At 42.5% G+C, this 17556-nt stretch overlaps 1 protein-coding gene across 1 annotated transcript; it reads right to left on the bottom strand.

The window, feature by feature from the left end:
• Positions 1 to 9616: 9616 nt before the first annotated feature.
• On the bottom strand, positions 9617 to 10642 carry LOC121247265 (SH3 domain-containing protein C23A1.17-like). Its single transcript, XM_041145641.1, has one exon. The coding sequence runs from the start codon at positions 10640 to 10642 to the stop codon at positions 9617 to 9619; it is 1026 nt and encodes a 341-aa protein (XP_041001575.1).
• Between the last annotated feature and the right edge of the window lie 6914 nt (positions 10643 to 17556).

The raw sequence follows: 17556 nt of genomic DNA, 5'->3' as shown, positions 1-17556 counted from the left end.
TGTTTATTTATCTTATTTTTGTTATTTTAGTTTATTTAGTTATTTTATTATATGGCAGGCAATTTTACTTGTTTCAATTATTTTCTTGTGTACTATTTCATTTGTTTTATTCCTTTTGTCTTATGATATTTTATTTTGCTGGTTTTATTTTATTTTATTTTATGTGAGATGGTTGTATTTTAATTTATTTTACTATAATTATATTTTTAGTTTGTTTTAAGCTGATAGTGGGGTTAAGGGTTACGCTATGGCAGGAAAATGGTACGACCAAGAAGGCAAGCTAATGAGCCCGAGGATAAATTACCGAGGGGTGATGGAAATTATGCCATGGCGAGGGCGTTGAATAGGATAACGGAGTTTCTTCAGCAGAATTTTCGTCCACAGCAAGGAGAGCAGTACAGGGCGATGCAGGCCGGGTGCACCTATGAGCGCTTCTTAGCGCATAGGACCCCTGCTTTTTCTGGTGAAGAGGATCCATTACGGGCTAGAAGGTGGATTCAAAATCTGGAAAGAACGTTTGAAATCTGTGGATGCACTGAGGCCCAGAGGGTATTATATGGGAGCTATATGCTGCAAGGTGAAGCGGCAAATTGGTGGAGACCAAGCGGTCACTTTTAGAGATGGAGTTGGGATCCTTGGCTGCTGTGTCTTGGCAGCGTTTTAAGAAAGAATTTGATGATCGATTCTTTCCTGTTTCGGTGAGACGGCAAATGGCTCGGGATTTCAATAATTTGGTTCAAGGAGACATGACTGTCGAGCAGTATGCAAGGAAATTTATGGAGCTTGGACGGTTCGCTCCTCACCTCATGCTACGGAAGAGATGCGGGCTGAACGTTTCCAAGAAGGGTTGCGCCCTCAAATCCGCAGGCAGGTCGCATGCCTGGAAATCCAGAACTTTCAGAGGTTGGTCAATGTGGCCTCAATTGCTGAGCGAGAGCGAGGTGCTGTGGTAGGTTCCCCTCCGGGTAAGAAGCGACTGAACGTTGATGGTGAAGGGAGCAGCTCCGGGTCGCCACAGAAGTTTGTGCAAAGGATCGGGGCCAGAGCGCAGGCAGCTTCCGGTATACGTATTGGGGGCCGAGCTCCAGTTTGTGGTAGATGTAATAGAGCCCACGAGGGCGAGTGTCGTCAGGGTTGGAACCAGTGCTTTGAGTGTGGTCAGACAGGGCACTTTGCTCGTGTGTGCCCTAATTGGACCCAAGGGAATCAAGGTGGTCATCGCGGTGGTAGGACTAATCAGAGGCAACTAGTTCAGGCTCAGGTGTATGCGGTGACTCCTGGTAGTGCTGGCGACGAGATTCCAGGGACTCAGGACGCTAGAGTTACGGCAGGTATGGGTCTAATCTTACCTTTCGTAATGGATGCCATGTGTGGTTTATTCTTGGGTTTTGTAAAGTTATGCAAGCTGCATCCATGCCCGTTGGGTGTTGGAGGTTGTGTGATTTTCTTAAGAGTGTTCTGGTTGTATTTGGTATCCTGGTTTAGAGTGATGTTTGGCCCTACAAATTTCGAGGACGAAATTTTATTTTAAGGGGGGGAGGATGTAACACCCCGTATTTCAGTGTATTTTTACTGAAGGATTATTTTTGATTGTTCAAAAATTTATCCTCTTATTTTAAAATTGGTTGGATTTTTAGTAAGTTTATTTCTATGATTTTAATTTGGTCAAAATTATTTTTATGTGCTTTCCAAATATTTATTTATTGTTATGCATTTAAATTGCTTTTAATATTTAAATTAATTACTGTGGGATTTAATTATTTCAATTTGACTTTACCATTACGTTTAAATTATTTTATTTAACTTGTGGTTATAAAATCATCTCCGTTGGATCATTTTTGTGACCCAAGTTATGAGGATTGGACCTCATTTCTTTTCCCTCCATTTTTCTTTCCTTCCTTTTTCTTTTCTTTCTTTTCTTTTTCTTCTTTATTTTTTTCCCTCCCCGCGCAACTCCCACTCCCTCCCTCTCTCTCCGTCGTTCTTCCTTTCCCCCAGCCCGCCGCCGTCGCGCCGCCGTGCGCGACACCGCCCGGCCGACCAGCTCCCCCTCCCTCCGGCGACCTCACCTCCCAAATCTCAGCCCCTACCTCGCCGCCAGTAGCCCACACGCACCCCACGAAGCCGCGGGCCACCTTCACGCCAGCGCCGCCGTGAGCCGGCGGTGGCCTTCACCGCCCAGCCCGCTAGCTTCCCCAGCCGCCGGCGACCTCACCCCACCAACCTCACCTCCATCCGTGCCGCCGTTAATCACCAGTAGCCCTTCGAAGCCGCGGCACTCTTTCCGCCGTTGCGCCGCCGTCGCACCACCATTGGCCACCATCTTCCTACCACTTCATCCCCGACCTCTTGGCAACCCATTGGACCCAACCCCAGCTCCGATCCGTCACCGGTAAAGCTTCACCATCTACATTTCTGATTTGGGCATTTTGGTCTTCTACCGCCCATTTCGCCGCCACCCACGGCAAACCACCACCACCATTGGCTTCACCGACCTCCCTAGGCCCTACCCTACCATTTTTGGGTCTTCGTTTGTCCTCGTTGAAAAGTGGGTATCTGTGACCCACGGCCACAGTGTATTTTACACTGTAGTGTTGCTCAGACATCACCACTTGCAACTTCGTGATCCTTCAGAAATTGTTATATTGCACTGTAAGTATTTTCCTTAAAGAACTTTCGTGATTTAAATATATTTTTGCACTAACACATATTATCTGTGAATTGGTTTGTTTTGCCGGACTGAGTCCGAGGAGTTTCGGGGGTCGGATGGATTGTGGACGGAGTTGTGTGTTTGTTTGCATTGTGAATTGTGGTTGTTGGTTGTTGGTTATGGCTTGTTCATGTACATCGCATATTGCATGCCTGGTCATGTTTGTAAAGAAAACTGGGTTTTCGCATGATTGCATACATGTTCATGTGTTTATTGGAATTGGATTTTCATGTGAGTAAAAGGAAAAGAGACTGTAGGGATGGTGGTAAGCAGGGATGGTGGTTGTGTCCCGCCTGTGATTCCCGCCTACAGTGCTCTGTTAAGTATTCATTGTGTGTAAAGGAACTGTAGGGATGGTGGTAAGCAGGGATGGTGGTTGTGTCCCGCCTGTGATTCCCGCCTACGGTGCACGCGGTAGGGATGGTGGTAAGCAGGGACGGTGGTAGAGTCCCGCCTGCGATTCCCGCCTACAGTGTCCGATAAATGGATTGTTTGTGTGAATCATTTTATGGGAAAATGTTTTACGGATATTTTGGGCCAAAATGGGATTTTTGGCGTGTGTTGGAAATAATCATTTTTCTGGGAAAAAATGGTATTTTATGGCTAAATGTATTTTGCTATATTGTTGGTTGCATTAATGTATTTTTATCCCAAGAGTTGTTTGGTTTATACTTACCTGTGGTACCATTTTATGGTATCGCAGATTTTGATGCAGATGATGATGACGAGCCTTAGCTTGGCTCCCTTGGAGGAGTGATCTGGGATTGCTCCTGTTTAGTGAGTTATGTTTTTATCAATTTATGTATTTACCTTTTGTATTATATTTGGGATGACTGTATATTTTTAAAGATAAATTGTGTTGAATATTTGTATTTAAATTTCTGGTACTTAGTTGACTTATTTATATTATCCGCTGCGACTTTTATTGTGCACCTTTGCATCTTGCACACACACATGAGCACATTTCGTTGGGATGCGTGACTGTGTTGTCACCATTCCTGACGTCACGATTCCCTTGTTTTTTGTACGTGGGAGTCGGGGCGTCACAGGTGGTATCAGGGCAGTTCGGCTCTGGGTAAAACCACATGTCCCATAGGTGTAGTACCAGAAAATTTTAAAATTTTGATTTGAAATTATTTTGTTGGGAGTATATTATTTTAATTTATTTTATTTATTTTATTGTACGTTAATTGTTTGTTTATTTATCTTATTTTTGTTATTTTAGTTTATTTAGTTATTTTATTATATGGCAGGCAATTTTACTTGTTTCAATTATTTTCTTGTGTACTATTTCATTTGTTTTATTCCTTTTGTCTTATGATATTTTATTTTGCTGGTTTTATTTTATTTTATTTTATGTGAGATGGTTGTATTTTAATTTATTTTACTATAATTATATTTTTAGTTTTTTTTAAGCTGATAGTGGGGTTAAGGGTTACGCTATGGCAGGAAAATGGTACGACCAAGAAGGCAAGCTAATGAGCCCAAGGATGAATTACCGAGGGGTGATGGAAATTATGCCATGGCGAGGGCGTTGAATAGGATGACGGAGTTTCTTCAGCAGAATTTTCGTCCACAGCAAGGAGAGCAGTACAGGGCGATGCAGGCCGGGTGCACCTATGAGCGCTTCTTAGCGCATAGGACCCCTGCTTTTTCTGGTGAAGAGGATCCATTACGGGCTAGAAGGTGGATTCAAGATCTGGAAAGAACGTTTGAAGTCTGTGGATGCACTGAGGCCCAGAGGGTATTATATGGGAGCTATATGCTGCAAGGTGAAGCGGCAAATTGGTGGGAGACCAAGCGGTCACTTTTAGAGATGGAGTTGGGATCCTTGGCTGTTGTGTCTTGGCAGCGTTTTAAGAAAGAATTTGATGATCGATTCTTTCCTGTTTCGGTGAGACGGCAAATGGCTCGGGATTTCAATAATTTGGTTCAAGGAGACATGACTGTCGAGCAGTATGCAAGGAAATTTATGGAGCTTGGACGGTTCGCTCCTCACCTCATGCTACGGAAGAGATGCGGGCTGAACGTTTCCAAGAAGGGTTGCGCCCTCAAATCCGCAGGCAGGTCGCATGCCTGGAAATCCAGAACTTTCAGAGGTTGGTCAATGTGGCCTCAATTGCTGAGCGAGAGCGAGGTGCTGTGGTAGGTTCCCCTCCGGGTAAGAAGCGACTGAACGTTGATGGTGAAGGGAGCAGCTCCGGGTCGCCACAGAAGTTTGTGCAAAGGATCGGGGCCAGAGCGCAGGCAGCTTCCGGTATACGTATTGGGGGCCGAGCTCCAATTTGTGGTAGATGTAATAGAGCCCACGAGGGCGAGTGTCGTCAGGGTTGGAACCAGTGCTTTGAGTGTGGTCAGACAGGGCACTTTGCTCGTGAGTGCCCTAATTGGACCCAAGGGAATCAAGGTGGTCATCGCGGTGGTAGGACTAATCAGAGGCAACTAGTTCAGGCTCAGGTGTATGCGGTGACTCCTGGTAGTGCTGGCGACGAGATTCCAGGGACTCAGGACGCTGGAGTTACGGCAGGTATGGGTCTAATCTTACCTTTCGTAATGGATGCCATGTGTGGTTTATTCTTGGGTTTTGGAAAGTTATGCAAGCTGCATCCATGCCCGTTGGGTGTTGGAGGTTGTGTGATTTTCTTAAGAGTGTTCTGGTTGTATTTGGTATCCTGGTTTAGAGTGATGTTTGGCCCTACAAATTTCGAGGACGAAATTTTATTTTAAGGGGGGGAGGATGTAACACCCCGTATTTCAGTGTATTTTTACTGAAGGATTATTTTTGATTGTTCAAAAATTTATCCTCTTATTTTCAAATTGGTTGGATTTTTAGTAAGTTTATTTCTATGATTTTAATTTGGTCAAAATTATTTTTATGTGCTTTCCAAATATTTATTTATTGTTATGCATTTAAATTGCTTTTAATATTTAAATTAATTACTGTGGGATTTAATTATTTCAATTTGACTTTACCATTACGTTTAAATTATTTTATTTAACTTGTGGTTTTAAAATCATCTCCGTTGGATCATTTTTGTGACCCAAGTTATGAGGATTGGACCTCATTTCTTTTCCCTCCATTTTTCTTTCTTTCCTTTTTCTTTTCTTTCTTTTCTTTTTCTTCTTTATTTTTTTCCCTCCCCGCGCAACTCCCACTCCCTCCCTCTCTCTCCGTCCGTTCTTCCTTTCCCCCAGCCCGCCGCCGTCGCGCCACCGTGCGCGACACCGCCCGGCCGACCAGGTCCCCCTCCCTCCGGCGACCTCACCTCCCAAATCTCAGCCCCTACCTCGCCGCCGGTAGCCCACACGCACCCCACGAAGCCGCGGCTGACAAATGGAGCAACGGCTGGTTATGACAACTGAAAGGATGAGCCAAATGGGCTGAGTTTTAGCACTTGCCGATAGATGTCTACCTCACTAATATATTACGCATAAAGCATAATACATGCAAAAAGAAAATTCATTGTCATTCTCCTTATCTATAATTTAATTTGCGAATAAATCAAATGAGCAGGTAAAATGATCTTGATAGATGTCAACCTCACTAATGCATTTGGCATAACGCATAAATATGACAATAGAAAGCAGGAAAAACTATGCAAATGACATAAAGCAAACAATATATAACTCTCAATTTCAAAAGAGAAACAATAGAAGTCTCCCAAGTTCACCCATAATGTCAAAGTACTAGACACGAAATGAAGCTTTTTTTTTGTTTTTTAAAAAACCTAGATTGCAACACAACACAATTAAATCATTTACTCTTTGCAGATGATAGTGTTGTCTTTTGTCGAGCGGAGGTGGAAGAAAATAGAAGGATACAAGTGTTATTGGAGAGATATGATGTTGTTTCACGCCAATGAATTAATAAAGAAAAAACAACTATCATGTTTAGTGGTAATGTGAGTGTGGAGAATCAAAATGAGATCAAGAATCTTTGGAGTAAGGGTGAAATACAGCAGTATGAAAAATATTTGGGACTTCCACCTCTTATAGGTAGGTCAAAAAAGAGTACTTTTCAATCTATTAAACAACGGGTATGGCAAAAGCTTCAAGCTTGGAAGGAGAAGCTGTTGTCACAAGGTGGTCAGGAGATTTTGTTGAAAGCAGTAACCCTATCCATACCAACTTATACAATGTGTTGCCTCATTTTACCGTCTAGTTTTTGTACTGAGTTAGAATGTATGATGTAAAGGTTCTGGTGGTGCCAAAAAGGAGATGAGAGGAAAGTGCATTGGTTGAGTTGGAACAAGTTGTGTCAGACAAAGAAATTTTGAGGGTTGGGTTTCAAAGATTTAAGAATCTTTAATCTCGCTCTACTTGCAAAACAAGGGTGGAGGTTATCCCAAGATGAAGGTTCCTTATTGCATAAATTATTAAAGGCTAAATATTTTTCCCCATACCTGTTTTATGAAGGTTGGTTTAGGCAAATGTCCTTCTTATACGTGGAGAGGGATTTGGGAGGCTCGTAAATGGCTAAATGCGGGATGTAGGTGGCGAATAGGGAATGGGAGGGCTGTTAAGATATGGCAAGATCAATGGATTCCAGGGCACTTATCCTTCTTGGCAGAAGGGGTGGGCGGAAGTGAGGGTATCAACTCGGGTTTGGTGGATTCTTTATTGGTTGGCAACGACAGAATGTGGGATAATCAAAAGCTTTTATCTCTCTTCAATACAAGTATAGTCTCAGATATTCTAAAAATTCCTTTATGTTCTGATGATGTAGAAGATAGAAGGGTTTGGGCTCATGAACGTACTAGGTTGTTCAGTGTGAGAAGTTGCTACAGATTTATCTATGCTCAAGTTGGACTTCAGTGTGCTGAATCTTCAAACATGCATGCTCAACAGAAACTTTGGAAGAATTTGTGGAAGTTGAAAGTGCTAAATAAGATAAAAAATTTTGCATGGCGTGCGTGCAAAGATGGCCTATCTACTGCTGTGAATTTAGTAAAGAGACATGTCTTAACAGATGCAACCTGCAGACTTTGTTTATCAGAAGAAGAAAATATCACTCATGCAGTAGTCCATTGTGGGGCTGTGCAAAGGTTTATGGCAATTTTATCTCCCTGAATTAATATTGGATAAGCAGCTATCATTATTCGAGATGGCCATGCAACTTTGTGAAAGGAATATGGTTGAAAAGTTGTCTACGTTATTTGTTTTGGCATGGCGTTTCTGGTATCGCAGGAACAAATTTGTGAATGTATAGGAACTGTTAGGGCCTACAAGAGCTGCCGAGAATGCCTATGTTCTGTTGAGAAGCCATGCTCAAGTCAATATTACGACACGAAGTCAGACTCTGAAACATTATAAATGGCTTCCTCCTTCGGCTGGTTGCCTAAAATTTCTTGAGTGGGATAAGGTACGTGTGGGGGCAGTGCTGAGGGATGAAAATGGCAAAGTCATTATGGCACTTAGCCCTGTAGAAATTCCCATGGAGGGTTCAAAAGGAATAAAGCTTCTAGCCATTTTTAGAGGCTTGCAACAATGTGCCACTATGGGTGTCTCCAATATTGTAGTGGAAAGTGACAGTTTGTTAAGTATTGATGCGCTAAATGATGACAGCATGACTAATTCTATGTTAGGTGTGCTTTATTATGAGAATAAGAAACTTGCTACTTGTTTTGCTGCTTGTATGTTTTCCCATGTATATAGGGAAAGCAATATGGTAGCTCATAAGTTGGTTAGAAATGCTTTAAAGGTTAAAAGTATGGAGGTTTGGTGAAATTATATTCCAGACTGTATTTCTCAAACCGTATGGTTTGATAATTGTCTGTAATCATTTGATTTCCAGTTGATGAATGATATTATAATTTCCTATAAAAAAAAGGATCTATTACCGACATAATTGTAAAGACAACAGGACAACATTGCCCCTCAAAAGAAACAGACAAGCCCACAATCACTAGAATAAATTTTTATTCTATCAAAACCCTGACAAAGAGGAAGAATAAAAGAGTAATACTACATATAATTGTAAAATATGTAAACGTCGAGCAATTGTTTTGAAAAAAAGTGAGGTCTACTATTAAAAATTTTATTTTCTTTTAAATAGATTTCATATTTATTCATTTTTTAAAAAAAATTGTACAATACTAACACACTCCACCATTACAAATATCATTTCTATATTTGTAGACTTTGAAACTGAAGCTGAAGCAGTTGCCAAAGAAGCATTGGAAGACTTAATACTATGAAGTTCAATATTGGTGGGGTCACTCTTGGAAGACACCGTCAATATTAAGACAGACACGTGTTGTAAAGATGGCGCACAAATCTCGGATACATCGCCATTCTATCTAGAGAGTGCACGGAAGGTCGAAGTTCGAACAAAGCATCTTATTCATAATTTTTATTCATAATTTTCCAGCATAGAGAGGTCGTATCGCTAAAACAAAATAAGCCGCAAAACACAAGTCGTATTTCAACAAAACTTTCTTGAATTTTTTATTATTAATAATTCCTGAAGAAGGAAGAAGGAAACTTTTTTTCTCAACTCCGACAGCATATTGTTTCTTGAATAAGAAAAGGAAAAGAAAATCACCCGAAAGATCTGAAGTACGATATTCCATGTAATACGATGAAAAATATGAAAGGGCAAACGGGAGGAGCTGTGTTTTATTGGTTAGAATTAATCACTTACATATTCATGCAAACCGCATGTTTATTACCAAACATAGGTGATTGGCAATCTTGGACTACACTTTACTAGATCAAGTGGATTAACCTAGCTAGCTATGAAGAATTAGAATCCATGCTCTGCTTAATCACCAACAGTAGTACTCTAGTCACCTTTATATAGTTTATTCTCTACCATAGCTTAGCCTAACAAGAAACGCTGCTTAATCTCTCCAAGTCTCTCTCCTCATGTACTGATCTTTGATATGGAACTCGGCATTGGGCTTCTTAGTTCCTAGAGAGAGCAAGGTGCACCCCAGGATCATGGTGAGTGCATGAACAATTGTAGAGGATGGAGCTGTTAATGCCCTGCACATTATTGTTCACGAACGCACTCATGGGCTGTGAACTTGTCACTTTTCCTTTGTGACACTTGTTCTTCTTCGGATTCCCCTCCTTGTTGCTATCAGTACCACTTTCCGAGTCACTGCCATGGCTTTTTGTTTTAGGATTTTTATTCTTGTGAGCAACTTCATGTTTCGTTGCGGATTGGATTAGTTTCATGAAGGCACCTTTATTTTCGCCAGCAATTGATATAACCCTCATACCCGCCTCCATTGAATCCAAAATAGTTTTGCCACTACTTTTCCCCTTCTCCTTAGTTTGATTTTCATTCGACACTTCTTCCCCTCCAATGGTCTTTTGAAACACGACGGTCTTCTCCAGGACCTCCATTGGGATCTTCTGCTCAAGCTCGGTCTGCGACTTCAGTTGGGAAGGCAAAAGGGTTAAAAAAGGTGATGGTAAAGCCGAAGACTTCGGATTAGGTGATTGAGGTGAGGTTTGAACAGTAGGCTCAATTGTTTTGGGATGTGGGACAGGGCTAGGCACACGAGTTGTGGGGGTAGAGGTTGCAGTATTGGTAGTGGAGGAAGTTTGTGGTGGTGCTGCTTTAGATATTGATGAAGTTGGAGTTGAAGAGGGGGATGGCGCTGCTTTAGGTGCTAGAGAAGTTGCATCTGAAGAGGAAGGACCAAAACTTTTGGCACTAGGTGATGTTTGCACTGATGCCGAGAATGCGACAATTGGCACTTCGGAAGAAGAGGAAGCTCTTGGAGTTGGAGGTGATGGAATTGATGCAGTGGTGGCAACAGGAACTGTTGCTGCAATGGCAGCTATTAATGGCCTTATTCTAGGCCGAGCCACAGGTGGGCGTGGCTCCGTAGGAGGGGCAGGGGCAGGGGCTGGGGTAGCTTCTTGAGCTATTGTAGGTAAACGGAACAATGGACGAGGGCGAGGGGGCTGGTTTGCCATTATTAAGGTTACTTTTGAAGAACTGACTTGAAAACAAATAAACAAGAATACTTGTGATGGGCACAAAGATAGATGGTTGATGTTTATTGTTATTTATAGTTCTACAATAAAGAGGGAGGGAGGTGTAGAGAAATAGAGGAACGTGGAAGGCATCGAATTAATTCTGCACTACATACAACAAAAGTACACAGTAAAGATTCCACTGCATTTAGATCGTTCGAATGAGTTTGCCTTCTACCCGTGACAGAGTTTTACTCGTTATGGTACCCAGGTAGGACTGAACTTCGCGAGGGAGTGGTACAGCTTCCTTGAGTTTTTTTTTTTTTTAGAAGAGCCAGAAGCCACGCACGTAGTAGTCCTATCCCAAATTTATTAATAGCTCTCACTTATAGTAAAGGAATACCGTGGTAACAAACAAGACACTTGGGATTTACAAAAATAGAAAATAAAAATAAAAAACCCAAGTACCAAAAAACAACCAAAGCCAAGGATAACGAAACAAAAGCCGCAAAATATCTAATAGGCCTAGATTCAATCTAATCATGCCTATAAAATGGACAACAGAACCTTAGCAGATTCTGATATGAGGCATGTCACTCCGACTGTGCATAATAATCCTCTGAGAAGAGAGGGAATATTGCTTTGCGCATTCCAGTAACAATTGCAACCACTACTCCCCAATCTGGCAAGAAAGTCAGCTAATTGATCTAGTGGCAGTGTCAACTCTGTAGGGGCTGCCAAACATGTTGGGCTTTACATCGGCAAGTTCATGATGGAGCTGAGGCTTCCCTTCTATCACCTAGTTCGTGAAATTTTGGACAACGTGCACATGGCTACCATTCAGCTCTTGCCCAATGCTTGAAGGATCTGTGACACCCCGTATTTTAGTGTATTTTAATTGAAGGGGTATTCTAATTGATTTAAATATTGGTTCTTTTATCTCAAATTTATCGGGTTTCTCGTTGGTTTATTTTTATGATTTTTAAGTTGTGAAATTTATTTTGATAAATTTTCTTAATATTAATTATTGTTTTGCATTTAAATTGCTCTTTAATTTAAATTAGTTTATTGTTAGATTTTATTATTTTATTTTACTTAATCACTGCGTTTAAGTTATTTTATTTAAATTTACTATTTTGAAATTATTTTCGTTTGATCAATTTTGTGACCCAAGTTGTGATGACTGGACTTCATTTCTTTCCCTCACTTTCTTTTCCTTCTCTTTCTTTTTTCTCCTTATTTTTCCACTGTTTTTCTCCTCCTTATTTTTCCACTGTTTTTCTCCCAGCTCGCACGATTCCCACCCCTCTCCCTCGTTCGTTTGCTTCGTCAGCCCCAAGCATTGTAGTGCACCATCCGTGTCCACCACCGCCCCTCCCAACCTCTTACTCACCGACCAACGGCCACCCCCTGTGTTTTCAGCTCCTCCCACACCACCGTTAACCCCCATGCACGGCCTCAAGCCGCGAAATTCCTTGTGTCCTTGCACTGTCGTCGCGCCACCTCCGGCCACCATCTCTTCACTACATCATCCTTGACCTCCTAGCAACCTAAACTACCCATCTTAAGCTCCAATCCGTCACCAGTGAAGCTCCACCATCTACTTTTTCGATTTCAACATTTTGACCTCCAAACAGCTCTCACGCCACCACCCACAGCCAACCACCGCTACCACTAGCTTCACCAATACCTCTAAGCCCTTCCCTAGTAATCTCGAGTCTTAGTTTGGCCCCATTCAAAATTGGATTTTTGAGACCCACGGCCTAGTGCATTTTGCACTATTCTGTTACTGTGTCGCCACCTCTTATACCTTCGTGATCCTTCTAAAATTATAATAAAGCGCTGTAAGTATTTTCCTAAATAAATTTTGAGATTCCAATATTTTTTTGCTCTAACTCATTTATTATTGCGTATTGGTTGGTTGTGTCGGACTAAGTCTGAGGAGTAGGGGGTCGGTTGGATTGGAGGTTGAAGTTGTGTGTTGAATATGGGATCATTTGTTGGTTGTTGGATATTGATGTCGTGTCTTGTATATTGCATTTGCACGCATGTTCATGTTTGTAAATAAAAAAGAGATTTTCGTGTAATTGCATTCATGTTCATGTGTTTATTGAAAACTGGGTTTTCATGTGAGAAATGATTTTTGGGTACGTGTGTATCACAATCCCAAGCCGAGATGGGGCATTATCTCGGAGGAGCTCCTCTAATCACTCGAGAGCGGAATATACTGAGTGACGTCCCCCAGTGACAACGGGATTGGACGAGATGGTAACGCTCTCGTGCCGACTCCATGGTCCTTTATGCTGGTAGGGGCTAGAGGATGTTTGGCCACGAATGCGCTGGGCGCAAAATTGGGCATCGCTCGTTACGAAGTCACATGCACGATCGTTACACGTGGTGTGACAAAGGGAGCCAGGGTGTGCAGATGGTTCCCAGGGGAGATCATGGTGCATATGGTAAAATTGGTTCAAGGGCTATTTTTTGGGAAAATTGCGAGTTTTTGGATAAATGGATATTTGGGCTATTTTCTGGTAAAATAGCGTGTGTTAGATAAAAGGATTTTGTATGGGTCATTTTTTAGAAAAATGACGGATTACTATTTTTGGGCCAAAATGGGATTTTGGCGTGTGTTAAAAAATATTCATTTTTGAGAAAAATGATATTTTGGGTCTGACGCATATTTCATCATATGCATGCATGTTGGTTGCATTAATGTATTTTTATCTCGTGGTTGTTTGGATTATTACTCACCTGCGGTACAGTTTTATGGTACCGTAGATTTTGATGCAGAGGAGGATGTGGAGCCTGGGGATGTGACTCCACTGGAGGAGTGACATGTGGTTGCTTCGTTTGGATTATGGAATTTGTTTCCCCGCTATCTTTAAATATTGTAATTGTAACTATTATGTTTTATGGGATATTTGTATAACTCTTTAAATACTTTGTTTTAAGTGGATTTGAATAAAACAATTTTGGTACTTAGTTGAGTAATTTAAATTATCCGCTGCGTTTTGTTGTGCACTTTTTGCGAGTGGCACACACTTGAATACTTATCGTTGGGATGCGTGACCTATGTTGTCATCATTCCGACGTCACGATTCCCAGATTTTTCGTACGTGGGAGTCGTGGCGTCACAAGATCTTTATGTCTTATTGCATTGTTAGGAGGCAAGCCTTAGAGGCAACAGGGTAAGAGAACCCTGACCTTATTGCATGTGTGTTCTTCCATGTCCATGGTGTAAGAAGGCATGACAGAAATTCGTGCAGTTTCTATTTGCGTACCAATTATCAAGTCATCCACCTGGAATCTCAATACTCCCAAGTCAAGAACTGGGACTAGAGATTCTTTCTCGTCCCAGGATTCAGTTGGGAATTCCCTCTTGGCTAGGCAATCCACTACGAGTTTCCAGTCAAGGCCTCTCAATGTTCCTTCCCCAACAGTCGTAGCTTCAAAGTGACACCCACCAAGTGGGAGATGTTTTTCTGGATCTTATCCACGTGTGGGTCAGGGTGATCCCAAGTTCTGTTAGTTCAGAGGTTGTCCTTATGTGGGAGAAAGTTGATCACTTCTTGGTTCTACTAGACTGATGGCGTGTTCTAGGTTGTCTAGTTCTAGTCTCGATGGGACTAGGACATGCCTATGGGCACAAGAAGTCTGCCCCTACGTTTTCGAATGCCAAGCGAAAGAGACTAAGTACAAAGGACAATGAAATCCATGGTGGGTCATGTGCTCATCGTGACCTCGGTTGCCCAGAAGAGACCACACATAGTTCTTGGCCTCCAGCAATCCCTTCCTCTGAGGATTAATAAGATACATAGCATTTCCCACCACCGTTGCACTCTCATCACCTCACAGATGTGATTGGCCAATGGGCTCAGGATCTGGACTCTTTTCTGAATTCCAACTTCTTCGACATGATTCCCGACGTCTTCTCAGGCTCTTTTCTTAATGCACTATTTGAGTAGTTTGGCACACCGTTTCTTCTTCAGCTTCGAGCAAATTCGTTGAGGTGTTGGACGTTCTAGATGAAAAGCTCGCTCCAGGCATTCTTGAGGTCATAGTTAGAAGTGCAGAAGTTGTTGTAGACCCGTTTGCATATATGGCACAGATTGTGGTCCCGACTGAGGTAGTTCCTTCTATCGTTAGAGAGACTATCGTGAGCGAGGGTGGCAACCTCCATTGAGAGCGCACCTTCGCCTGTCTTTGTGGAGCTAGTGGGGTCATCTCACTGATTCATGGAAAGACCCTCATATGCCATGTCTGAAGTGGTAGAGGAGAGGAAATAATGGGAGGAGGCCTACTACCAACTGGGCACCCAATCGCACGTACAGGAAGTGGAGATTGCAACACTAAAGGCCGAGGTGTTGCATTTTCGATGCACTTTGGCCTTCAGAGGGATCTCCGTTGGCGAAGGCCCCGGACGACTTGGACCAGCCCTTAGAGCATGAGTGGGAGGCCACCCAAGTCGCATTGTTTCTGAGGATGAGTTTGTCATAAAGTGTCAACAAATTGGCGAGCAGAGAGCCTAATTGGAAAAGGTGGTAAGGTCTGCTTCTGAAGCATAGGAACATAGTTCCACCTATACAAAGAGAATTTTGAAGGCTGAAGAGTCCAACCCAAAACCTTGTCTTGACCTCGACACTGCCCTGGGAGTTGGCGCAGGCGAAGACTAGTTAGTGAACTATTTGGGAAGAATTTTGCAAGGCTGATGGGAACTATGTTAAGCTTTCCAAGATTATAGAAACGTTGTGGGGGAAACTTGCAAAGTCTAAGCTGCATGCCAACAAATTAGATGCCCAACTTAAGTCGTCGAGGGATGAGGTTGTTTGCCTTTCTCCCCCAACTATCCACGGCCCTTCAAGTTTGCAATTGGGCAAGAGGAATTAGGTACAACCTTGGTCTCCAGACGTTGAGAAAGTTCTTGCTAGCTCAAGCTTGAAAAGATTTGAGCTCTTTTGAGCTGCACAATCTCCTCCCTAAAGCACTAAACTTGGCCATCTTTGACTGATTGGGAGCCAACATGATGCTTGACGCTTTCTTCGATCAACCGCTTCCTACCCCTCATGATGGTGGCCTGAAAACCTAGGCCTGGGGCTAGTTCCTCCTTTTGTTTGCACTAGTTACATTATTATTTGATATATCATGTAATAGACTTGTTTTGTAATGGATATACCTTGTTATACATGTGTTTTTGTGACTAATGGTTGTTATGGGTTTTCTGTCATGCTTGTCACCAATCTAGTTTTTGCCCTTTCTTTTTCTATTGTGTTTACCCTACTGATTACCTCAATTACGAGTGTCGCGAAGGTGGGTGTTAACCTTGGTCACCAAAGATCAACTTGCACTTGGCTAGACTTTGCTTTTCAGACACACATTGGTCACCAAGGTCATGATAGTCTTGGTCACCAAAGCTAAACCTGCATTAGGCTAGGATTTGCTTTATAGATATGTGTTAGCCTTGTTGAGTTTGCACTTGGCTAGGCTTTGCATTTTAGATATGCGTTGGTCGCCAAGGTTGTGTTAGCCTTGGTCACTAAAAGCACGCATGCACTTGGCTAGTTGTTTTTTAGATATATGTTGGTCATCAAGGTTGTAATAACCTTGGTCCCCGATGTTCAGCCTACACTTGGCTAGCCTTCGCTTTTTATATATGTACTGGTCGCCAAGGTCATGTTAGCCTTGGTTGTTAAAGCTTGGTCTACACTTCACTAGGCCTCACCTTTTAGATACACATTGGTCGCCAAGGTTGTGTTAGTCAAAGTGGTGCGTTGGTCACCAAAACCCAGCCTGCACTTAGCTAGGCTTGGTTTTTTAGATGCGCGTCACTTGCCAGATGCAAGCATTAATAGTTTCTCTCAAACTAGCCTTTATCATTTGACAACTCATGAACATGAGTATGTGAACAAAAGTGATCTTTATTCATCACTTGTTTCGTTTACACAGAGTTATTTAAACAATATATATTCTCACGTTCCACTGGCATGGCAACTTCTTTCCATTCATGTCCTTTAAGTGGTACATGTTGGGTCTCTTGCTGGCAACAACGACGTACAGTCCTTTCCAGCTTGGTCCAAGTTTGCCTTCTCCTTCTTTTCGGGTGGCGGTGCCCCTCATCTCGACTTTAGTAAGGCAGCAGAAGTTGAAGGACTTTGCTAGCTTAGTCTGGTGGAATATGACAATGGAACAATACACCACTAGGTTTATGGAGTTTGGAAGATTTGCCCCTCATCTTATCTCCATGGAGAGTATGAGGACGAAGAGATTTCAGGATGGGCTACAGACCCGGATCAAGATAGAAGTAGCATGCCTAGAGAAAAAGGAGTTTCAGAAATTAGCGCACGTAGCATCCATTGCCGAGCATGAGCAACACAATTTGTTGATTGTACCCACAGTTCTAGAAAGAAGGACATTTTCTGGTGAAGGGAGCAACGCGTTTATCCTTTAAAAGTTTGTGTCTTGGACCTGTAACGATCGCCAACTACTCCTAGAGTGCGCATGGGAGAAAGGATACAAGTTTACGGTAATTGCCATAGAGCCCATGAGGGGGATTGCTAACAGACTCCGATCTTATGTTTGCCCTATAGGCAGATGGCACATTATGCAAAAGATTGCCCGTAGGTGCCACCAATGCACTAAGCAGGACAAGGCGGAGGACATGGATACCATAGGTAGGCGGTGCAAGTTGGAGTGTATGCACTCAACCACAGAGAGCTGCCAACAGTTCAATAGCCTCTGGATCTTCGACTTCACTTCCAATTTCACTAGCCAACATTACCACATTTCCTGATGCATCTCTAAGAATTACACCTACCCCAGCTTTTTGAAGATCTCCAAACATAGCCCCATCTCTGTTGAATTTGAGCACACCTGTTTGAGGAGGCTTCCAAGTGAGGTATTTTTGAGTTGGACTTCTA

Source organism: Juglans microcarpa x Juglans regia, chromosome 1S, assembly GCF_004785595.1.
Source record: "Juglans microcarpa x Juglans regia isolate MS1-56 chromosome 1S, Jm3101_v1.0, whole genome shotgun sequence".
In the NCBI taxonomy this organism is placed as follows: domain Eukaryota; kingdom Viridiplantae; phylum Streptophyta; class Magnoliopsida; order Fagales; family Juglandaceae; genus Juglans; species Juglans microcarpa x Juglans regia.
The sequence above is the reverse complement of the archived record's forward strand: the minus strand, read 5'-3'. Positions and strand labels throughout refer to the sequence as shown.